This window comes from Helicoverpa armigera, chromosome 2 (assembly GCF_030705265.1).
Source record: "Helicoverpa armigera isolate CAAS_96S chromosome 2, ASM3070526v1, whole genome shotgun sequence".
Taxonomy (NCBI): domain Eukaryota; kingdom Metazoa; phylum Arthropoda; class Insecta; order Lepidoptera; family Noctuidae; genus Helicoverpa; species Helicoverpa armigera.
The window spans coordinates 8,315,149-8,340,479 of NC_087121.1; the positions used below are offsets into that span (position 1 = coordinate 8,315,149).

Genomic DNA, 25,331 nt, shown 5'->3' on the forward strand with positions numbered 1-25,331 from the left:
TAGGACATAGCTACACGTGTTTCAGCATAGTCCAATTTTATTAGCCATTATTTTACTACGCACCACATAAGCTGCTAAAAGTTTGGGTCATTTACGATTACAGTAAATGGATCCGCTAGGAAAGTTTTTAACGACATCATAAAAAGTCTATAAAAACTTATTATAATTGAGTTATTTACTACTTTTACATTAGGAGAGAAAAATATAAGCAGTAGGAAATTGTATTTAGAATTTATTTATAGCTTTTTCAAAATAAGGTTTTCATTGGCAGAATGTCAATTCCTTGTCTATGTTTGAAAAAGTGACATGTTAATGCCGCCATTTACGCGCCATTTTTTGCACGTAATTTTATTTTTTGTGTTAATTAATATTTAAAAGGTTAACGTTAACGTGAACGGGGAGAAAATGTAATAACAAATAAGTGCAGATTCTTTCGATAGGGATTAACGTGAAGCAGCGGGATCCAATCACCCATAGAGTTGCGGTGATTAACTCCATTAACGTTAATGGAAACAACCAATCCCTAGCGTTACGGCTCATTACAGAGTAATTCGAATTAGACTCATGATTATAATACTGGTCGTAATCAAGCCTTAATATTTATCAAGGATGTACTATACATAGCGGTGAGTTGTATTTGTAAGTTTTTTGTTAAAGTTAGAAGCCATTTTTCAATATTGGATTTCGCGATTAGTGATCGGCACAACAAGTAATGTCTGTAGTATTTTCTTAGCTGAAATAATTAACTTTATTTGTTATTTTTATGTAATGAACATTATCCAGTTTAAAAAATGAACTTAATACTTATTTACAAGAACACTTATTTACACATGCACGAAACGGAACAGTTCCTAACAATTTAGCACTATCGTCACCCCTACAACTATCAAAAATCCATCGTAGTTTGATAAAAACAACACAACATCTCGTGAGGGATTCGAACCCCCGACCACCTCAAGCTTATGCGGGCGCTCTTACCACTGAGCTAACGAGCCGACGAAGTATGAGCCGAATTTGCTAAATATAAGTTGTATTTGAAAACAATGACGAAATCAACTCGATAAGGTTAGTTTTTGTGAAAGCTGGAACAATTGAAGGGACCTTAAAAATACTATGTAGGTACTAATTCACTTGGTTTGGTTAGCAAATACATAATGTACTTTAAATAGTTCTTATGATGTTCATTAAGTTGTGAATTAAAAAAAAATCACTGTTGGAAAGATATAGTTTTCCCGAGTAACATAGGCTAATATCTTATCCTGGTATGGGCAGTAGTTCCCACTGGACGCGAGTAAAACCGCGGGCGAACGGCTAGTAGTAAATATAAAACTTATCCAATGTTAGATACTACATTGATTGAGAAAATTAAAAGAAATAAAAAAAATATAACCATCTTTCTGGCGCAGCCGGGTAGCTAAAAAAACTGAAAATGGTCAGGGTGATATGTAGTATCAACGGTTTCTCACATAACTTTGTTAATACCAAGGATGTTATGAGCTTATTGGATTAATATACTAGGTACGTATGTACCTATAGATTGTGCCTTTACGGTGATATCCAATTAACTGTTATCAAGAGAGATGTGGCTACAGATCCTTGGGACCAGGGGATGCGGGGGGTGAGGGGAGGTTCGCTGCTATATACCTGCTTCATAATCATAACCAAGGCTGATTAAGTTTAATTAGTTATTATTGTAAAGGTATTTGGTTGATTGAATATTGTAATACCTACTAAGTGTAAGCTTAATTATAACTGAATAATTATGTATGACCTACTTAGACGCTTATGCTCGCGGCTTCAGTTGTATCCTCGGGGAACATCTAATATCTGAGTAAAAGTAGCCTTTCCTAGACTATTCAATTATTATCCCAGAAATACCAAAAACAACTGTTCTGTGTCGGGTCTGATTCTGTTTAACTGCATACTTATATTGTGCAGTAAGAATTTTAAAAGCCATACGCTCACCTTTGCATTGAATGGAAAACAATTTGTTACTGACAGTAATGTTTGGTTTTCGTGTGACGCTTTTCATCAAATTCAACTTTCATAGATTTGATAATTTTTAAAGCAAATATCTACCTCAGAATTTGCTTTATTCAACATACCAACTAAACATAAATAGGTATACAATAACGTTTGTAGAAAACTAGGCGCGCCCTGCCTTAGTTTTGACACGACCCGAAGTACACAGATGGATATGTTACTAGCGCCAAAAACACCTAAGTACCTCGTCCTCAGCATTTATGATATTTTGGTAAGAGAAGTAACGCAACAAGTTCATAAAGTTACTAAGTACTAGACTCATACCTACCTTGTATAAATTGATAATATTGAAAACAAATTACATACCTATTTTCCTGTTGTAAAAAAAAAAAAAACTTTCTTACATCTAAGATCCACTACCTGATCAGAAATAAATAACAAAATAATGAATTGACGTTTGCCGGTCAATACAACTAGATACAATAATGGTTTGTGATAAATGAGGCGAGTTCGGGAAATTGCCTCGGCGGTATCTCCCGCTTCGGATTGACGTCTACCCTCGAACGAAGCAAAAAAATCTTATCCCATCGGATTCCAATCAGACTCGCTCATTTATTGCAATTGGCTGATGGAACAAGAATTCTGTTGAAATACGAAGTAATTTTACCTACTTTGTTGGTGATTTTTCCCTTTCCGCTTGATATATTTTTTTATTGCTGACAAAGGTATCGATTTGTTTCATTACCTGTATTATTGATTTCTACCTGTATGTTCAGGTAGAATACCTACCCAATGATTTGTTAGTAATTTGACATACTCGTTAGGACATTAACATAATAATTATGACATTGTGCACTATTGGATAACTCACTCTTTGGCATTATTAAAAAACTTTGTAAATTATTTCACAGTCATCAGACCTCTAAAAAGTAATAAGGGATATACCTAGCACTACATAAGAACATCTGCTCCATATTTGAGCGTTTGTCTAAGAAACAGTAATATATCATACCAGATTTAATCATTAAGAAAAGAAGTAAAGGTAGAATTCCGTGGGTCGCGGCTTAGGGTCAGTTCACACCGAGACGCGACGCGGCGCGACGCTGCGCGCACATTTTTCACAGAGCGACTCAGAATATACTTTATTCACTACACGAAAAGATACACATTACATTGTGCGGCGCAGCGGCGCAGCGCGGCGCAGCGCGGCGCAGCGCGGCGCAGCGCGAAATCATTGGCCTCTTTGAGTATCGTCGCGTCGCGTCGCGTCTCGGTGTGAACTGACCCTTACGCAGCCGCGCGCGGCTTACGACAGTCGTCGGCCGCGCGCGACAATAGTCAACCTATGAAAATGTATGGCGCCGCTGCCGAGGCTCGCGACAGTCGCGCGCGGCCGACGAATTTCGTAAGCCGCGCGCGACCTTTAAATAAATTATATTTAACCGCAAAAAATCATGTAGGAATAATCAAAAATGATTCGTTTTTCAGTTAAAAAAGAATTACCATGCAGCTCGTGAGGGATTTGAACCCCCGACCTCCTCTATTATTCATAACTGGGTGCTCTAACCGCTGAGCTAACGAGCCGATATCTTTGTAGACGAATTTCTTATTCGTATTCAGGTTTGTGACGTCATCAAATAGAATTCGTCTAGCGTACAAGACTGGAAAGGGTACTATAGTACGTAGAAAGAATCAATAAACGGGAGTATTGTGTATATAAAATGTTCGTTTGAGTTGAAATTATGTTATGGGTGTTTTTGGCTTTTTGTTTGATCAATGGTAACAGATTCATAATAACTTAGGTTGTCTATAGTTTGACTTTGAAGTATCCATCTTTACGGTGTATTTAGGGTTGGTTATAGCTTTCCGTAATAACACTCAGTAGAGGGTAACTAGGATCTTTCTATCAACTTAAAAACATGTTGGCTTACAAAAATAAGGGTAAATAAAATCTATAGAATGTAAAAACTTCATTTATTAACCAGGCACTGGGTCATTTAATTAAAGGATTCATTAGTTCACACCGTACGTAACAAATGCCGAACAAATATCTTACGTTATTACACAAGAAGGTACTCCTACATTTTATTGTCAAAGTAATGCTACTAAAATTACCTATCTGCTAAACTAACTAAATACTGATTTACTAGAAGTAACAATAAATTGCAACGTTTAAATACCAAATGAATGTACGGAAATTACGTTTTCTGATATTTTGTAAAATTAAATTAATCTAATTTATCCAAAACCAAGTTCTTTCACTTCAATTTGGATACGAACAATTTGTATTCGTGTGTCGGTAAACTTTGTGGGTATTGTAACATTAGGAGTTGCGATTCATAATTAATTCTAGTTCTCCAAGCCGTTCATATCATGTCATACCGTTGAACAGAACTTCCAGTATCCACTTAGAGCTAATGAAGTTCGACTAAATTTCTAATTGGCTCAGCTCTGTGATACGAAAGTTTAGCTTTCAGCGTTTAATGGTTTGTGACTTTGTCCTCGGATTTACTGGAACTAATTTCGCAGTCCAAAGTTGGATCTCCAGGGTGTTACGTTTAGTTGGACTTTCACTTGTTGATGGAATTATGCTTGCATGTGTGCGTGGTTTTAGTGTTTGTATGTGTGCTATGCGGTATTCAATCCGCTAAGTGTCAAAGTTTTTGAGGACTTAAGTCCGGAGCAAGCTAAATGCGCGTCAAGTGCTAGGGGTGAGCAAACGTAGTCTTAATCTTAATTCTCAAGGTAAATTTCTGTTAGTAGCTATTATATTTAAAGTATTGTTTCCTGTTACACTTAAAATAGTCTTTACTGCCTACGAGTGATAATAAAACATTGGTTATAAGAAAATTCATATATTTTCCTTCGTCAAATAGGTACCTACATACATTTTTGCGAAAAAAATTCGACGAATCGGATAAACTCTAGAAAAAGTTTATCGTACAATAATATTTTTCTAAATAACTTAATTTCCTGGATACAATACGTACTTACTCGATAATTTATTTTGCGAGTGATCGATTTTCCTACACGTGTATTTTGTTGCGTAGATACTTACGTACGTAAGGAGTCTTAGTGCTAATCCCTTAAAATATTATTATTTATCTTTTGTTGAAGAACAATTTGAAGGACAACTATTGCTGAGATCAATAGTAATTTGAAAGGCTTTGACAGGACAAAATCATATACATAGATTGATAGAAAAGATATAATCAAAAAACAGTAAAGTTAAGTTTGTAATGGAAGCATTGCATTAGTTGCATCTTAAGCAATAATACGAAACAAAAGCAAGGAGGACAAATCAAAAAGCTTTCTAATTTTTATTGGGAACGTTAAATTGTCCTATCGAGGCTTTATTTGAGGGCACTTACAGCGGAGTCGCCATTGAAACCTAGTTCATTTGTTCTGAATGAGCTCCGTTAGTAGAATCTACGTCACGAACACAGTTGTTCACTGAACTAAAGTAATTAGAAGTCGCATTTCACGTAAAATACGTCAGGGAATGCCAATGGTCTTAAGTGCTTTATTGAAAAGTGGACTTTTAGCTCGGGGTTTGAAGTCATAGAAATGTTTCTAGACGTAAAAGGGTAGTGGTCTTAAGAATCTTTGAAATCAAGATTCTTTGACTTATTGTAGGTTAAGATTTGTGCTTTGGTTACTGGTAAGGACTATGCCTTTGAGGTCGACATTTGCATGGACTTAAAAAGTCGTGTTTTATTAATTTTTTAACATTTTATATTTTAGAAAAGTATATTTTAACTGGAAAATAAAATGGAGAAAAACTATTTTCTAACCACGAGCTTCAATCTAGAATTTATCAACGGGTTGGAGTTTGAGAGCAAAAAATGTTATTTATTGTTTCTTAATTTACCAGTAAATAAGATAAGGTTCAAAATGTCACCAAGAATAAAGTGTTCTATAACATTGAATATATGAAAGTAACTTCCAAAATACGTCGTCTTCACACAATACACGACAATATCACTTCCAGATATAATTCCGTGGCGTGTAACAGTATCCCGCGCAAATGGGTGTTCGCCGGCCACGGTATTGCGTTACACAAGCGACAGGGGACGGCCATTTCCTTCAGTCGAGGCGCTAACTCAATCACCACTCTCAGGATTTTTCCCCTCGGGTTCCGTCGCAGACGTGACCGAACCACGTTGATGACTGCCTAACTAAGTTCACTTCAATTCTACGTACTTTCGTCTTTGTCCGCGGGCTACATTTCAGGTGCACTCTTGACTCTTTGCTTTTAAGTACGACTGGTTCTGTTTGCTCGAGTTTTTTTTCTGTGTCACTGAGCCAATAGTGGCTTCATTGGAACAGAGAAATATCTGCTTCCTGATATAATTCTTGGAAGAGTAAATAGTCGTATGGTTCAATTTCATGTTGTGTTTCTTGGTATCCTGTAATTGATCATTTCTTTGTCAGTTACAGTATTTTTTCACTGTAAATTGAACTTCCTTTTATTTATTTCCTTGAGCTAGTATTTTAGTTGTAAGAACTATAGATGTTCTTCTGAACTTTTACTATCTTTGGAAATTGGGGGACTCTGAATGTAGGATTGAGCAATAAAACTTTTATTTTGCTTTTCTGTTTTCAAAACAGTCACAATAATGTTATGGCATAAAGTACCTATTCGTTGCTTCACTACCAGAGTAATCAGTAAAATGGCCGTAAATGTAGGCATAAATAAACAACTTCCACATTCAAAGGAAACGAATTTACGAAAGAAAAAACTTTTTCTTGAAATAATGAACTACCTAATTGGTTTCGGAATCCAGTCAAGTAAATTTTAATTGGTATTTAACGAATATTAAAGTAGACCTTGTTATATAAAGTTGCTTAATCATGAAATATGGCAAGTAACGTCTTTTATTATTAGTGGAACATTCATGAGTTATAATAGTCGCCGTGACAAAGTATAAAGGAAGGCAGCTCGCAAAAGGTGTGCAGTTAAAGGCAGCGAACATTGCTAATTAGAAGTGCTGTTGCCGGCGCAATGCACAAAGTTACAGCTACCTTTCATACTGCAACTGCACTTTGCTCAGAAACATTTTTCCGCCGCGACTGAGGGCAATGCCGACGTTTGCGCCTTTTTGTTCGAACTAGCTAGTTACGTGTGACACACAACCATCTGGAATCAAGGACGGTACATTATACCTGGCTATTGTTAAACTTGTTCTTATTTAAATTAATATTTTAAAATTATATATTTTTTTAAGTGGAGAAAAGTATATAATGATTAAACATCTGATTAAAGTCCTGCAGCCAGCGTATACCCTGCCAGTTAATTACAGATTTAATTAAAGTTATGTATCTGCACTTTCATTATATCTAAGTATTAAATATTTTGACCATGTGAATAAACAAAAAAACTGCAAACTGAACTGAATAGGATCTACCCATTTCATATACCTACTATGTGTAGAAGCAAATATCCGATATTTTTTGCTATAAAAATTTCGATATTTCGCGCTGGTATATTTTAATTTTGATGGGCGACAGGTGTTGGCTCGTATACTTTTATAGCCGTGTGTATGTTGTATTTCGTACTGTATGGCCATGGGTTGCCTTTCACGTTACCTTTTAGCTTTTACATTGTGAAATTGGTGTTGTTCACGTTAATAAACTTTTTCTTTGTGATCCATTCATTTAGGTATGTTTCTTCGCACACATGTCGGTACATAGTAGGGAGCTCTTTCATTTGGCCTTGTTAACTGTTTTACTTCGTGTTACAAAGTTAGTTCAGCTACATTGGTCCTTTGAGTTCCTGTTAGTAACAAAGAATTAATAATGTTTCCATTAAAATAGTTGCTCAAAGAATGTATAATGTCACTCTGTAAAACTACAGCCCTGAATGAACACATATTATTTTTATTAAAGCATATTTCATATTATTTAGGATTCTGTGTGCCTAAACATGTTGGTAAGTTATTATTCCACATATAACCTTTCTCATTACTTGTATCGTAGCTGAGCATGCCATTACCGTAAGTTTTATTATGACTACATCATGAAAACGGCTAAGTCATGAGTGTATACAGCGCTGCCTGAAAATGGGGCGTACTGTGGGTTATTGCATATTGCGATGAAAAATGTTTTCATAAAAATCTCGCTGAGTTCGCTCAGCGCCGCTCACTGATCTTTTAATCTCTTAATTACATGAGGGCAGAATACGCGGGATTTCACCAAAATAACCATGCAAAATGGATGGCCACCCCCGCCCCGCGCACACCTCGTGAATATGAATTATTCTTTCGTAGCTACAGTTTGGACGCATATTTACATTTTATATGAGCGCCTACGACGCTTCGCTCAGCGCTGCTATTTCACTGCGCTGGCGTTTTTGTAGCTACGGCTGGCAGATTTTTCGTGAAAGGTAACATTTTTATTCTATTTTTGGCACGATTCATCATCAATCCCGTTCACGCAGAAGAGGTATACCTTCCGGGGCTATTTCCGCAAGTCGATTGCGAAACTCCCACAATGCTAGGTTTTATTGCAAATCCATAGCTGAAGACTTGGGCGGTCGGGAGCACGGTGAAGGTTTATCACGGAGAGCTCCCGGTGTCAGCCCACAGTGGCCCCCTCTTTAACTTTACGAGCATCGCTGAGAACGAAGCAGCCGCAGTAAAATTTCAATATCCGCCAAAATATGGCATTTCATTTGGCCTCTCGCTGAAATGCCAAGACGGGACGTAAAAATGTAATGGGTTTCTTTCTAATTATTTATGTTCCTAATATAATGGGCCTGCTCTCTTTGATATTAAACCTATAAACCAGTGTATTTTTTTCGTGCCTGGTATTTCATAAAATGTTCCTTTTAGAGGCCATACAATGGAGAAATATTTTTTTGAAAACAAGTTGGCTATGTTCGAATATCTTGGATGATCGAATGAGACATCTTTAATTAATACGTTTAAATATTATGAAAACTAAGATTTATAGCACCTGATATACGGAACGATGCATAGGAGCGTCAGTCAGCCCTCCGTGGGTACGGTGGGGAACGCGTAAGTCCTTACTTATAAATCCATTTCCGTACCTAATAATTTGATTTATAAACCGAACCATAAAAAAATCATTTAAAAACGGTAATATGTTTATTACGGGGATACTATTTATATTGATTGGATGGTATTACCATTTCCTATAGGGTTGTAAATGTCGTTCACAAATTCGTTTTTCCGTTGAGTCTGAACGGCGCTTTCACGCTACTACGTAACAGTGGAAACTGGAACAAAATGGATCGCAAAAAAGAGTTACAAGAATGTTTTTGCGTCACTTGGCGAGTGTGATGTGGATAACGTTAAATGATAGTGGTTAGGGTGGTCCTTATTTTACAACTTTCGAATTATCCTCCGGGCACTTTCTTATTTGGTTATATACCTCTAAATACGAAATAGGTGTTTTTTTGTTTTTGATTTTGTTAAGATTTAGAGGTCGCTACCAGCTGTCAATTTTTTACAAAAAGTGTTAAATATAAAAAATATTGTTCATTCATTGCGTGTAGTGAATGATATAGCTGAGCGTGGTGTTGCTTTAATGGAAGAATACAATAAATTAATTACCACAAATGAAGAACAAAAGCAATATTTGCTTTTGTTGGTAAAAGAGTATAGAAAAAAGTATCCCAATACTAACAAGTCAACCCTTGCATCTTAAAAGTAAATCATTCAGATTATTTTATTTCATAGCATCAACAAAAATTGTGTAATATTTTTAAGACCTGGTTAAAAAAAATAAAGGATTCTGAGAAAAACAAATTTTGGCTTTTTATGACCTCTAAATGTTATTAAAAAAATTCAAAAAAATTACTGTAATATTTTCTTATGGTATATAACCAAATTACGTGGTGCCCCCCGAAATTAAAGAAAAAAAAAATTCCTTAAGAATAAGGACCACCCTAATAGTGGTATTATAGATTCCTGAGCAAATTGCTTAGTATAATATAAACGTGCATGCATGTTGTTTGCAAACAAAATAAGTGCAACTTAATTATGAAACCATAAATAGTAGGTACTGTATGTATTTTATCTAAATATACAGTTAATAAAAGGCCTTTGCTGTTTTTATATTCCTTATCTACACCATCGATAGAAAATCGATTTCTGTCAACGACAGCTCTTAACTGTTTTTCAGTACGATAACCACAAACACGACAGTGGATGCAAATGAACACTTTCCTAAGGTTAAAGTAGCTAAAGACTGGGCGATAGGAAGATTCTTCTGGGAGGGGCGTATGAAGAATATTACACATGCTGTTTTGATGACAGTTTGGAACACAAACTTTCAGGTAAGAGTTACGTAACATGGTTGAAATAGCTGCTACATGGAGGTAGTATAAAACCTTGAAGTCAATAAGACCTACCTATAAATTGTTCTTAGTCGCAGTAACGATGCTCAAGAGACTGGCAGCATTGAACTTTGGCAACAATGCTTAGGACTTCGGCCAAACTAATAGTAAGACTGTGGCTCATAAAATATCTATCTTACACACTAAAATATGATTCTTGTTTCAGGCCTTCATTCTTATATTAATAGTATACAAGTATTTAGTTTATTTCCTAATAGTGTACTACTTGGAAGGAAACTGGATATTCTTGCAGTTGTCCGTGTATATTGCAGAATTATTTTTTACTTTCGATATATTGGTTCACCTACTTCACAAGCATTGGTCCCTGGTTCGATTACATGTTAGAGTTTATCGGAGGAACTCTTTCTTCTTGGCTTATGATATAATATCAGTTGTGCCTTATAATTTGATATGTAAGTATATTCTATGTAACTATATTCTGTAAAATTGCTGGCTATAACTTGTGTGTGTTAATAGTGTCATAATAATGTTTATTATATTTTAGTTTCAAAAAGACCTGCCTACGAATCCGTTACATTAATTGGAAGGTGGTTAGCCATAGGAAGAATTTACAGACTATTTATCTACTTTCAAGAAATTAATGAACATGTAAGTATTAAATGATGTGATGTAATTTTTTTACAAATCCAGTAGTCACCAAAACATGTTGTAGTTATTTTAGTATATTTCATTACCAATATTATAGTTGAAGCGTAAAAAAACACCATTTTCAATCTTTTTGAATTGACTGCGTTATTTGTCATCCGATTGTAAATATATTTTATGAATGCTATGTTACCCGATTTATTTTGAACACAACGAATGCTTTAGTGTATCACATGCTAACTTACTATGAAACTGTATAATTATTTAAATTAATAAATAAAAAACATTATAATACTTCTATTAATGTTAACGATATTTTGTAACCAGATGCGTAAGTCCCGGCGGTTTTTGTTCTTCTGCGAACAATTCCTGGTGTCTGCATTAGTACTTCATGCGAGTACTTGCATGTGGTACTCGTTACACCGTCCACCAGAAATGGAACACGCTTGGTACAATCTGGGCTACCCTCCGCATGTGCAATCAAGGAACCTCAAGTTTGACAAGTAAATATTTTTCCCGTATTTTAAGGTTTATTAATGACTGGTTAACATCAAACCTAATAGTGTTTTTAAGTATTTGTTCTGTGTTATTGAAGAGAACTAGATGACATTATAAGTGGTAGATAAGAGGTCTTAGAGATAATTCTATGTCTCATTGTGTATCAAAAGGTGAAGCAGTTTCCTCAATACTGCTAAATGCGAGTCCTTTATAATCACAGAATTAAAAAATAACGAGAAAATGAGCGCATTTTTCCAATTTTTACGATTCCGGGTCTCGTTCCCGATTAAGAACATTACCGCAATATCTTCTGAACCATTAATTATGATTATGTAATTTGTTTAGAGGATACAGATAACGGTAACACCGGGAAAATATAACCGTTACCTCTTTTGCAACCGGTTAAAAAAAATCCCTTCATTGAACTTAACATTCTCTATTGTAAATTGTATAATGTAAAAAGATTCTTATATGTAAAGTTGTGTATTAACAGTTACAGAACATCTTGGTACTATTGTACTTGTCGTTTCTTCAACGTCGTATTTGGCGATTCTTTTCCTATGGTAAGTTTAGTTTTTCCTTTTCTATTCGATGGTGTTATCAACCAATTATTTTATTCACCTCAGACTTTTCTAGTTGAATAGAATAGTTGAGTGTAGCATGAGACCAGACTATTAGAAAATTGTTATTACGGGTTCTACTTCACTGATTTTATTCACCATTTTTATAGTCGAGCTTGCAAAAGTGGTTGACGTCAAGCCTGATGCTCGTCGGCTATGTGTTCTTCCGATATCGTTTTATTGGCACTCTCGCCTGGGAACTGGTCATAGAAAGAACTAGAAGATCCAACTTTGTGGACAATGTAATGTACTTTTAAAATCATTTTCCAAATCCAAACCATATAAAAGCTTAATACTTTGCAAACATGACCAAAAAATATAAATAACAAATGAATATGTGATTACGGCTGAAAATACATTATTTATTTAACAATAACCCGGTATGAATATTCATGATCAGATTGTACAGTTTTTAATCCTTATGAATAATTGTTGGAAATTAACTAGGTAATGAATAACCGATCGGTTTGTTTTCAGTACCATCACATGATAAACTACCTAAAGTTCAGCAGGGCGCCATCTTGGCTCGTAGATCAATGCAAGAACTATAAGCTCCAACTGTGGAAGATGAAGGCCGGGATCCTGACATCGCAACACCTACAGAAACTGCCTCTGCCATTACAGATGGAACTAATCTTCGACATTAACGTCGGGAATTTCCATAACTCCATGCTATTTAGAGAGACTAGTTAGTTCAATGTATAGTAGGGGAGACCGGGGTTGGTTGACTATAGGGGTAGGTTGACTAACTAGCAAAAACTCGTCCAACGCAATAGCCGTTCCTTCTCTCAAACGACGTGCGTGCGCGACGCCGCGTTCCCGGTGACTGAGCGGGGGGAGGTGTCGAACGTTCGTATCTCACTGGTTAGCTCAAGGCTATTGCGTTGGACGAGTTTTTGCTAGTTAGTCAACCTACCCCTATAGTCAACCAACCCCGGTCTCCCCTATGCTACACTAACTTTATAATGGGAGCTGCGAAGTTTGCGCTGAATTCAATACCTTTGTAATTTCTGTCGAACTTCCTAAAAACGGAGTGGGCGTTTACTTTGAGGCTTTTTGAGTATAATGATATTGTATTGAAAGGAAGTTTTCGTTAATTAAGAGCTGCTTCGTGCACATTTTATTAAAGTTTGTTAATCATCTATTGTTTGGGTTTTAAGTGGAATATCTCTGAAGTGAGACTCTCTGAAGAGCTCGAAGATTTTAGGTAGTTTTTTGCAAACTTACTTCATACGGACGTCATTTGTAGTTTCTTTGAAGTTGATTGATGAATATTGCGGTTTCATTAGCTCATCTTTTCTGCTTATCATGCAATAGCAGGAAAAAAAGTGTTTGTATTCTGATCGGATTAATTCATTGTAAAATTCCCTTTATCGTCGAAATTCCGTGGAAATTTCGAATGAGAATCCTATTAAATTCATGAGCTTTAAATCCTCGTCTCGTTTTTCGATTTCAATGGTATTAAAAGTGTTTGTTACAACTTTTAGAGGAATCGTTTATGCGTCAGATATCACTGTTGATGCGCCATGAGTTGTACTTGGCTGGGCAGCATATTTGGAGTCAGGGTGTGGTAAAGAGTGGCATGATCTGTATCAAGCGAGGCGTCATCGAAATGTTGTCTGATGAAGACGATGAGAGTCCCATGATTGCCTTTAAAGACGGAACTGTGAGTATTCTAATTGGATTGTATTATTTTATTTTATTTACCTACACGAGTAGGTGCAGTTAAAAAGACAATGGTACGCTTATCATAAGGACGGCGAGCGTAGCAAGAAGCTTGTATTGTAGTGTTCAAATTGAAAAGATATTACGAGGCTTATTATTAGGTTTTTATTTTTCCTCGTGTCCTCCATTGAACATGTGCTATCTCTTTGTAGAATTGTAGGAAAATATCATTTTGTTACCAACATTTATAGATGCGGAAATACATTAAGGTAATAAAACGGTAACAAAGAAAAAAAGTAATAGCTTATTTCATATTGAAATTTCGTTCAGGAGATAATTTACTTTCAATATTGGGTTTCCATTGTGTTTGTAATAATAATTCGGTAATATTCTGAATTAAATTGAATTACGTATAGTAAACGTACTTAATAACGATTTGATTATGATTATTACGGATAATGAGCAACGTTTTGTAATGTATGTTCATGAGGATATATTAATAAACCAATTAAATTATTTTATATGGATAATCCATCATAATTATTCGGAACGAGTAGTAAGCACTCAGCTGAAGTGAGGGGGTATATGCTATGTATTTTTATCGAACATGACACGAACACGATACATTCACATTTTTTAATGCCGAAGGGTTTAATAAGCGACTTCATACGGTTCAGCTTATAAAAGCAGTAATTAACTACTACAATACTAATCGCGCTTTGAAACTTAGATTAAATTGTCTGTTCAGTATGTAGGCTTGAACTTACAACTACACTCAAGTGAGCCGAGGTCGAGATTGTGGGACTGCGGGAACTATAAAGGAAACGACCGCGATTTACGAATACTCGTAACTTTGGGACCAGTTAGACGTACGTTTTATTACATGCACTTAGTTGTCATTACTAGGAGACTGGATGTTGGGAAGACACTGGCAAACTGATTTGCCCTTATAAAATCCAAGTATATTCTGTGCGTTTATTGTGCAGTGATTATAATACCTACGTCGATTTGTTTCAGGGCTATTTTTAGATATTTTTTCAGTTAAAAATGAAGGTATACTTACTTTTATAAAGTATCAATGTCAAGTCGTCATGTTTTCAGGTGCTTGGTGAGTTGAGCTTATTCTACTCAATTCCATCCAAAGTTACCGTGAAGGCGGCCACGTATGTTGAACTACAGGTAAAAAAAAACAAAGATGTTAAGTTGGATAATACTTATCTTCGATAATTAATTATGATAGTCTTAATTAAATATATGTAGTTTTTATGAGAGAAAAAAATATGTTAAAACCAGTTGAATATTGCAAATATGTGGCTTTTTAATAGTGCTATCAACTTACAGTCATAATTTTGACAATTTCGCAGGTTTTAAAAAGAACCGACTTCATGCGAGTTATCGCGGAGCATCCCTGCATGTTTGAACTCATACGCAAGAAAATTGGCGATAGACTCAACAGTTCGAGAACAAGACAGGTAAAATAAATACTTGACTCCTAGATTGTGAATATTTATACTATTTCAAATTACACAAAATGCTTAATTAATATGTATTTTCTCAAAACCCATACACATTTCCATTACACCCATTCATACGATTAGTTTATCAATTACAAGTTAACCGCATAGTTTTTTCGGATTAACATAACATTATTTAACTTAGTAACTACCTACAAAAAATCTACGCTATTTTAAACAGTACGGAATTTTCATTTTGAGTTTAAACCATAGGTTTTAGTTTCAGCCGCACCGGTTTGTTCGGCGCCCACCTGAATTTCACTGGAATAATAAACTAGATGTAACTTCAACATTTAACAATATCACTAAAACTTTTTGTCCCTTGAACAACATAATTATTAATTTTAGCTAACAGGTATTTAATAAGCTTTCTGATAAAAAGTACAAAGGACTTGTGTAATAGTAATATTTAATTTAAACGTGCTTTATAAGTACTTACTAATAATAATTATTCTCGAATACTTTCTATTTAAATCTCAATAAAACCATAAATATTGTCAGTAAAAAATATTGCTATGATAGTCCACAAAACAAATACACATTCGTTTGTTGATTGAACAATATCACCAAACAAAAAATACTTGTTTAGTTTTTAACATATTTTGCTGTGCATATGTGTACTCAAAATATTTATACCAGCATGTCCTTTTTATCCAAACTTTTCATAAAAAAACGCAGATACAGTTACATAGCTTAGCTCATTTAATAACACGATTTAAATGTATGGCCTTTTTATCCAAACTCGTCATAAAAAATAAACATACAATTATATAGCTTAGTTCATTTTAACATTTCTCTAGGAGGCAATAGAGAATTACGATCAAGGTGACTCGAGACTCATTCGAACCCGCTACCGGCCCATGAAAGTACTTAAAGACCGGTTAGCCGGCATCGAGGAAGAGGACCCCACGTTTGTAGACGATTCTCACATGTATTATAGAGGTAATAGAGTTTAATTTGACTGTAGCAAGGTTATTATTATACTGTTGGCGATTTAGATGTTGATCGAGAGATTTTCAATTGGTGATGAAAGTACCTATTTAATTTTAGGGTTCATATATTAGAACATTCAAGTAAAACTTTTTATCACACTTTATAAGTACGAATAACTTAACGCATATTGGTACTTATAAAGCGTTAATTTAAATCATTGATAAACCAAAACTTCATTAAAAATTATTTACAACCAAACAGTGCCAAATTATAATCGGCTACAACATAAGCGTAGCATCGTACAGCGCTGCTACGGCGTAGCCTGCGTAGTCCTTTACCGTAGCATGTACACTACAGTACAGAAATTTGTTGTTTAGACGAGAACAACGAACGTCAGCCAAAATTCACGTCGGAATACTTGGAGCTATATCAAATGTCCAGAAACGTTACCACGATAGATGCGCCTCATATTTGTCTTACATCTAACTTCCCTTGGATACTGATCCCCGACACTGACTTCGTTAGTATAAAGTCTCAAGATATTGTATGTAGCAGTAAAATAGATAATAATAGTTTTGTATAGAAGTTGTTTATATTGTTAGACATATTTTTAATGTAATCTTTTGTAATTATAGCAATTTATTCAAATGAACAATTAATGAATTTAAGTTGGTTTTAAACTGTATTATGTCTTCAAAAAAAATTAGAGTTATACGCACGTAAAAAATTGTGTGTAGTTGTTGTATATGTGACATTATTAGCGGCATATTCCTTTACACAGTCTATTTAGACGAATAAACACTTCAATAAACTAAAGTGCCACAACATCTACAAAGCAAATTGAATAACATTTCAGACGCGCATGTTCGACGTGGCACATTTCGCGATGGTGCTGTACGTATGTTTCATGACGCCTTTCTCGGCACTACAGAACTATCAGTCGGATGCTGAGACTGTGCTCTCGACGATAGTGGTCGCTGGGTTACTGTTGAACATTTATATACAGCTTACTACTGCCACCTCGGAGAAGGTAAGTCAAGAAGATTAAAAAAATATACATATGATTTTTTATACATACTACACACGAAGAAAAATAACACAAACCTGAGACAGGATTTTCGTTGTATGATCATCCTATTTCTTCGGAAATTTTACCTCTTTTTCTGAAAAATGTTATAAAAGGCAGTAACTATTGCAAGATATAGATTGCAAGATTTGATAAATCGAAATAAAGAATCGACACCGCCTCTTGCTGCTTTTGGTTTTATAAAAGCTTCTGAGAATACAGGCTATTTAAGGACAGCTTAAAATATTACATTAATCTACATATAAAGGAGTTCATTCATCTGATATCACAACAAAGATATAAAATAAATAGCATAAAGCCACTAAAACAATAGAATAAACGATCATAATCATAAAAATAACAAAAGACTACCACAGGCCTTCGACGAAAATAAAATAATAATTCTTGTGAATGTTTGTAACAAAATAGACCAGTTCATAAGTTGTTTGTACTACGGTTAGGGCCGCCCACGACAAACATTCGAGACGCCTCTGGCCACGTGGGTAACATTAAATGCCATTTCAAACACGTGCGTGTTACGGGAAAACTCAGAATTTCCAGCCCTAGTTTCTAAGTAATTGGTCTAAAATATAAAAGAAGGCACAATTAGGTAGGATGTCAAAATGTCGTGTTTTATGTAATTGGTACGTTGTTTAGTAAAAGAGTGATATTTTACTTTCAAAAGTTAGACAACATACCGGTGCTTAGAGAACTTATGAAGAGCATTTTATTACCACTTCACATTTTTGAATCTCGGGAAAAGGCTTGGAAGATGATGTCACATTTTTTAATTTTTGGCGTTCCAAGAAACCAGTGCTAATGAGAGTAATGATTGCTTTATCTTATTGGTTACTGTTGACATTTAGAAATTAAGAAAAAAGTTACACCCTGCTGAAGGTACCATACATAGGTACATTTACTTTCACTACAACAACCAATAAGAATAAACAACAAGTGTTACGCACACAGGTAAATCCTAACACACACATACTATAAACTCTAACATATAAAGGCCCAGTACACTATTGTAGTTATTATTGCGGCGTACAAAGAGCTCGGCCTGATTGGATCGAACCGTACAAAGGCGGTTTGCGTGAACACGGTTAATTCAAATCAATTAATGACATTGTGAGGTTTGATTCACAATTCGTGTTATGGGTATGTTCTATGGTGTATTGGGAAAGCCTGTAAACGGTACTTTGTTTACGTAATTTAAGGAGACCTTATTAATGTTACGCCTTCTCAAATACATTATGTTTAATACACGTCGAACCGGCATCTTCTTTTGTCTCGTAAATCAAAACTATTGAAATCCTAGTAGTTCCCCGCGATTGAAATCGCGTTCCTAGGAAACCAATTCCTGCACCCGGATTAAAAATATGTCCTTTCTTAGGCTGTAGACTATGTGCGTAGGTTCCTAATTTCTTATATAAATCGGTTGAGTAGTTTTGGTGTGAGAGTCTGACAACTGAATGAAAGTTACTTTGGCGTTAGAGTATCAGTAAACATTCCTTTGTTAACAGAACACAAGAAAAGAGACAGTCAAAGAAATAGCTGAAATGAAAATGGCATCATTTGGTTTCTACCTGGATATTATATCAGTGTTCCCTGTGTCCATATTCACGGACACTCTGGACCCTCAGGGTGAGACGGTGGCCGGTCAAGTAGCCCTGCTCTTCCCTATACTGCAAGTTTGGCATCTATGGGACTACATGAATAAATGGGCTCAAAGCTTTGAGAGTCACGTCAAGGTATTTATTTACTGAACATATTTTTTGGTATTTTGGATGATAAAGTTATAAGCAAAAAAATTGGCCTGGTAAATCCTAGCAATTTGTTTTGATCTTGCTGTACTAAAAACTAGTGTATAAGATTAATAATATGATTAATATTAAACGTAGATGCCACCTTAATATTCTCTTTGAAAACGAACTCCATTGGTGTCCATGTCCAAAGCGAGACGATGCATTTATTCGTTCATATAGGGCACACAACATAGTTTCTTTCAAGTACAAACAGCTGCGTAAGTCACTACATAAATGTAAATAGGTAAATTAAACAAAATAATAAATTTTAATTTTCTATTTATCAGAATGCTCAAATAATTTTATTTAAATCAAAATGTTCAACCACTTGCGTCACTGATTGTACCCTTCGCAGGGAAAAATATTAAACGATGTTCAATGGTTTTTCAGTTGCTGATCCTGATAAAATTTGGCTTGGTTTTCATTATATTTTCGTACTGGTCAGGATGTCTTCTGTACCTATTTGCCTGTCCTAGAAAATTGTGTCGTGAGGTAACTTTTTATAATGTTTTAAGTGCATATTTTGCTTAAAAAGAAAGGCTTTACTTGAAGGGATCATCGCTTAACCCAGGCAGTAGCCAGGGTTTCTGATTGCCTATAATAAGATGCGATGGTAGGGTAATTTTTGCGGAATTTCCTAACATAATTAAGTATAGATAGTATAGCTAATCTTGATGGTAAACGTCAAAAATATGTTAAGCTTTTTAACCCTTATCATTATTTCACTTATAAAGAATTCAACAAATGTAATTGGAAATATTTCATAAACTGATGACGCATAATACATTAATATTTCATGCATTATTGTATTTGATTGTTGAAGTGCACCATTAAATTATATAATATCATTTAATAACTCAATGAGACCGGGTGTACGTGGGATTTGTTAATTAGTTAGTTATTTAACTATTAAGCCTAAAGGTTTAAATATAATAAATGGGTTATTTTGCTTACATGGATATATACTATACACATAATTTTAAAGTAAGAAGCTGAAGACCAGCCTATATAAACCTCACAGTCGAAGAGGCTATGTCCTGCAGAGTACAATCTAGAATAACATACCTTATGATAATGTACATGAAGTACATTTTCCCTTAATAGAACACATGGATGTCTCAACTGATATACTGGGAGACGAAGGTGTTCATGACGAATGAAGCCCGTCACGAGAGTCCTATGAAGACGTCGTTCTTGTTCGGAACTTCTGTGTTCACTGGCTTCGGCAGTTCTGAAGTTGCACCCGGAGAACAGGATCTTTTAATTGTAAGTAATAAAATAAAAGATACAGCTAAGAAGTCATTTATTCAAGGTAGGCTGAAAATCATCACGTTTTGAAGGTCAAGTTTGCAAAAGACAGCCCCCAAAAATGCCCACTCTTCGATTACCACTTACCATGTGTTTTTGCTGCGAAGAAGAAATAGCGGAACAAACTTCTCAGCAAAACAAACATTATAAAACAGTTCTGACAAAATCATAAACATATTTATTCCTAAGATCAAATATTTATAAATAGGTTGTCGAAGATTTACCTCTTATATTTAAAACGTAAATCTTGTATAAAATCTTACTCTAATAATACCCCATAGGAATAAGGAAAGCGCAAATCCGATTGCGTACGTTAGTAGGGGTCTTACAAGTAATCCAGATATGGGCCATGTACCGATTAGTAATGGGAATTTCCACTCCAACAGCTTACGTATCTCGCATTGCTTGCTACCTAGAAGTGCAATACGAACCTTGTGATACAAACCTATATACATACATATTATATAAGTAGATACAATTATACCTCTATGTTGTTTCCAATAGCTCTGTAGTTAGATTGGATTGTATCGGCAATTTATGATTACGTTTTAGACTAATCGTTACTAGTATTATGAATGCGAATGTAACTTTATGTCTGTTGGGCTTTCACGCCAAAACTACTGCCCCGATTTAAATAAAATTGTGTACATAGAAACAACGTAGCCTACATTTTAACAGATTGCGAAAAACGTTTCTCCCAGGGCGTGGGTGAAACCAAGGGGAACAGCTAAGTCCATAATTTAAGTTGTTTATACAGATGTTATGACTACTATCTTTTAATTTCAGAATAAAACAAATCAAAAAACAGCTATTGTTTTCGACATCTATCAACATCTTAGTACAAATAATCCAGTTCTCTTCAGAACAAGTGAAATTTATCGTTAAAATAAGAACGTTCATACAAAAACACTTCGTATTTCATCCCACGTATGTTTCCCATTAACTCCGATACTATAACCATATATTTTTCTGAGAAATTTTGTTCAATGCAGAAAAAGTTTTATGGGGTGTTGGGTTCAATTTATAGTAGGCCTATGTTTTTCCTGTGGTTTCGCTCATGTAAGATTTACGAGATATTGGCTGTATTGGTTTATTGTTATTGTGTTTTGTTACTCATGAATTTCATTTTTTTATAACGTACCTAAGTAGATACTATATTGAGAAGAAAATTAAAAAAAATCACCTATTTCGTTTTGAGTCTGTCTCGCTTATTTACTGTTAAAATTTATAGGTAGGTATACAAAATGTTACCCTTTTCATTGTTAGAAATTATTTCGCCTGTCACATATGCCATATCTTTGGACAATAAGTATGGACACGCGTGTACTAAACCCTAATTTATTCACACCCGGATTAGTACTGATGCGTTTTTATACGTTCATAATTTAAATAAAACATGAAGTCGGAGTTATGGCGGGTAACCGCGGCCAACCCACGCATTTTAATTATAAATTCTAAATGTATCCTGAGAGTATCATGATAACCGACTCCCCGCTAGCGATATAAAGTGGCGACACTTTTATAGACATGCAAATTTTATACGTAGCTACTGAACCGCCAGTCTACCTAATATAAACTACATACGTGCTTTTATGTCCTGCGTACTCAAGTATATCATACGCGTTAATTATTTATTTAAATAACTTTACCTAATGTCAAATAAAAAGGGATAGTATATAAAACTGTTGCGGGATAGGTAAATTATACAAATACTTAATAAGTACACGACACTTTATTAAACTAATTATGCCAACAGAAATTAAAATTATAATCACTTCCAGAAGAATTATTCTTACAATAAATATGTTGCACACTATTTTGGTGTGAAATGAATGCAGTCTTTAATAACAACTAACTTTAAATTACCGAAATGTTGTTTCAGACAGTAATGCTTTTTGTACTGGGAACCTATCTGGTCGTTTACTATACTGCAAAGATTTGCGCTTCTTACTTGTTGGCGACACAAAGGAAGTTGAAGTTTAAGGTACGCAATGTTTTTTTTAATTAAAAACCTTGAAATCTAATTAGGTACCTAACTTTTCACGTGCAAATTCCGGTCGCCAGTGTAGTGATAATTAATGATTAAAACGTGATTAAAGTTGCTCCGATATTGTTCCAATTGTTCCTCCGAATTTTAGGACGGTACCTAATGAATTTTAATTAAAACAATATTGTGGTATTCGAAACTGTAAATAAAAGAAACATTTTTTTAGATAGTCACTAACCGTAAATTTTAATCAGTGTCGAAAAACAAGAGCAATATTGGAATCTTCTAAATCAATGAATTCGAATGATAGGAATTGTATTTGGACTGTCCAATGACCCGGATTTTTTTATTGTTGTTTAAATATTGGGTTGAGCATTGAGCAATTCGTTGTTAATAAGACCTTATAGTACCTTTATTTTACAGCTTATTTTAGTTATACAGGGTTCCTTCGTAGTTGGTTTTACTGTGTAAATATTATATGCTCGTGTCAAACAATATTACCTATTCATATTTCCTGCCTCATCAAACGGGTTCACCGAACAATCTAGATTTTCTACTTTATTATTTATCCTTCAGCTATAAAAACTCTTTTTAGTGTAACCTACTTATATGACAAATTCTTCCACCTTCATTATAATGTTACGAGCTAAATATTTTCCTTGGCTTTATTTATTACTCGCATCCATCTTTCGTAGGAATCCATGAGGGAGCTGTTTTATTTCCTCTCCGTAAATCACGTTAGTGGAAAAATCAAAGCGCGGGTGAAAAAGTTCTTCTGTGTGCAATGGTAAGCGGGACTTTATTAGAGAAACTTATGTCTAAAAAACTATTTTATTACATAAGAAGAACCTCTATTCTTTATTCTTAACTTATATTATAAAGTGGAAAAATGATTTGAGATACCACTGGTTGACAAGTTATTTTTAAGAGGTTTTATACATTTTTTTTAATCCATACATAGTTCATTTTGCATTTTCTCAAGTTATCTAATAAAATTGAATTATTTACAAGATAAAAAAATACCACTTTTACAACAGGTATTACAACCATGCTGTATCTACTGAAGAAATATTCGAGGACATGTCAACGAACATCCAACAAGAAGTACTTTCGATAGAAATGGTGGAAACATTGCGTTTCTGCCCTCTTTTTCGGGTACGAATGTTTTGCATTTGTTATAGAATGCCTCTCATTTGCAAAACCTGGTTTTAAACTTTTGGTGTATATAGGAAATTATTTTGATTTTTCCTTTATAAGAATGGGTTTTATATTCAACTGTAAGACATTTCTATATTTAGATTTACTTTTTTGGTTAATAGAACTGGCACAAATTCATACCTTAATTATGTTTTTCTCCATGATTCCATTCCTAGTTTCATCAGCTTATCTTTGAACAGTTCCTGAAATAGCACTTAATCTCAGGTTAGAAGCCGCTGGGAATATCTCAGAAGCGCAATACAATCGTTCTTTGAGAACTTCGATCTTATCTATTTCTTAGAACTACTAGCCATCTGTAAACTAGAGCTGTAAAACAATAACATCCGAGATAATCCTCAGAGAACAATCCGAGGTTCTCATTTAAATTATAGTAGGCAATCTAGTTGTAGGTAGCACGAATCTGAATAACCAGTTGTTTTTTTATACACAGTAATAACCCTTCGCGTATATTGACTTTATTACTCGTACTTTGTTCGTTTATACGAGAAAACGGCTGAAACGATTGAGATGAAATTCGGTATGAAGTTAGTAAGAACTTTAGTAAATGATAAATGAGCTTATGTATTATATCCCACGATGATAAAGAAAGAACGATTAACAAAATATTTCAAGAAGTATCCACCTACTTTTCCTATCTACTAACTCATCAAGCATCTTCATCTTGATTAAAACTGTGAACAAAAGCGAGTCGCATTAAACAGAACATCCAAGACGGATGTAGGGCATTTAATTCTGTCGCTAGGTGCACAACAGGGACTTTCTTCAAACCGTGGCGAGTAACACGAGGAAGCTGGTACTGCCGGATAACGAGGTCGTGCAACATGCTGCCGATATCGGCCGCGATATGTATATCTTGCAAAAAGTATGTATGTTTTAGTATAACCTTATTTTTAAACGGTATTTTTGGTTTTGAACTAAGCTTGATCTGACACGATATATGTATATCTTGCAAAAAGTACGTATGTTGTTCCGTAACCTTGTTTTAAAACGGTATTTTTGGTTTTAAACCCAAGCCTGATCTGACGCTGTGATTTGAGTAATTGAGTCTGTATTCAGTCTTCAAGAAAAAGAACAAAATCAGACAGCTGTTTATAAAATATCTAGTCATGTAATTAGTAGGTCTCATGGCAATCACAATTAATATTAAAATAGTTGAGATCTAAAGCATTTTTTCGAATAAAATATCTTTTGAAATATTTTAATAAGCTTAAGGCTGGCAGTTTTATTCAAACAAATATTAACCTGTAAATGAATTAAGTTGTAGGCGTGACTGAGATTTAATTTCGAAGTCTAGTCTCTATGAATATTTATTTTTACAATATTTTTGAGTCCTTACAAGTTTAAAGTATTAATCATTCGTTTTATAATACTTTTTTTCTACAAACAGGGTCACTGTAATTTGTTAAACAATCTTGGAAAAAGACATATGACGATCGGTCCTGGCACACATTTTGGCGTTGTGGAAATGCTATTTGGGTTACCAAAGGTAAGTACTACCTCTTCATAAATTCTTATTCCCAGTACAGTATTTCATTATTACAGTATCTTGGAATCAAGGATTAAGTTTTATTTCTGAAAATCAACGAAATCATTGTGTGATTTCTACTTACCTACATGGAATTATATTATTTCGTTAACCAATATTACATCTGTATTATTAAAAGCTGTACTCGTAATTATTGTTTTAATGATCTCCAAAGGATTACTGAGGTTTTCCTGCGTAAAGTTCGCGAGTGAAGTGGAGAAATAAAACAGTTGAAATTGGC

At 34.6% G+C, this 25,331-nt stretch overlaps 1 protein-coding gene across 2 annotated transcripts in view; it reads left to right on the top strand.

Moving 5' to 3' along the window:
• Positions 1 to 10,137: 10,137 nt before the first annotated feature.
• LOC135118099 (uncharacterized) overlaps positions 10,138 to 25,331 on the top strand; it is a 29,402-nt gene continuing 14,208 nt past the window's right edge. For both annotated transcript variants that reach the window (XM_064039154.1, XM_064039157.1), the window contains exons 1-21: positions 10,138 to 10,285; positions 10,512 to 10,758; positions 10,851 to 10,954; positions 11,279 to 11,454; positions 11,943 to 12,012; positions 12,180 to 12,311; positions 12,547 to 12,757; positions 13,557 to 13,735; positions 14,836 to 14,913; positions 15,099 to 15,206; positions 16,049 to 16,190; positions 16,559 to 16,701; positions 17,038 to 17,211; positions 18,771 to 18,998; positions 19,443 to 19,544; positions 20,157 to 20,318; positions 22,243 to 22,344; positions 23,043 to 23,134; positions 23,385 to 23,502; positions 24,308 to 24,427; positions 24,953 to 25,051. In XM_064039154.1, coding sequence (XP_063895224.1) covers positions 10,232 to 10,285; positions 10,512 to 10,758; positions 10,851 to 10,954; positions 11,279 to 11,454; positions 11,943 to 12,012; positions 12,180 to 12,311; positions 12,547 to 12,757; positions 13,557 to 13,735; positions 14,836 to 14,913; positions 15,099 to 15,206; positions 16,049 to 16,190; positions 16,559 to 16,701; positions 17,038 to 17,211; positions 18,771 to 18,998; positions 19,443 to 19,544; positions 20,157 to 20,318; positions 22,243 to 22,344; positions 23,043 to 23,134; positions 23,385 to 23,502; positions 24,308 to 24,427; positions 24,953 to 25,051 — 2,841 coding nt within the window. In that variant the 5' untranslated portion in view covers positions 10,138 to 10,231. The remainder of the gene's footprint in view (positions 10,286 to 10,511; positions 10,759 to 10,850; positions 10,955 to 11,278; positions 11,455 to 11,942; positions 12,013 to 12,179; positions 12,312 to 12,546; positions 12,758 to 13,556; positions 13,736 to 14,835; positions 14,914 to 15,098; positions 15,207 to 16,048; positions 16,191 to 16,558; positions 16,702 to 17,037; positions 17,212 to 18,770; positions 18,999 to 19,442; positions 19,545 to 20,156; positions 20,319 to 22,242; positions 22,345 to 23,042; positions 23,135 to 23,384; positions 23,503 to 24,307; positions 24,428 to 24,952; positions 25,052 to 25,331) is intronic.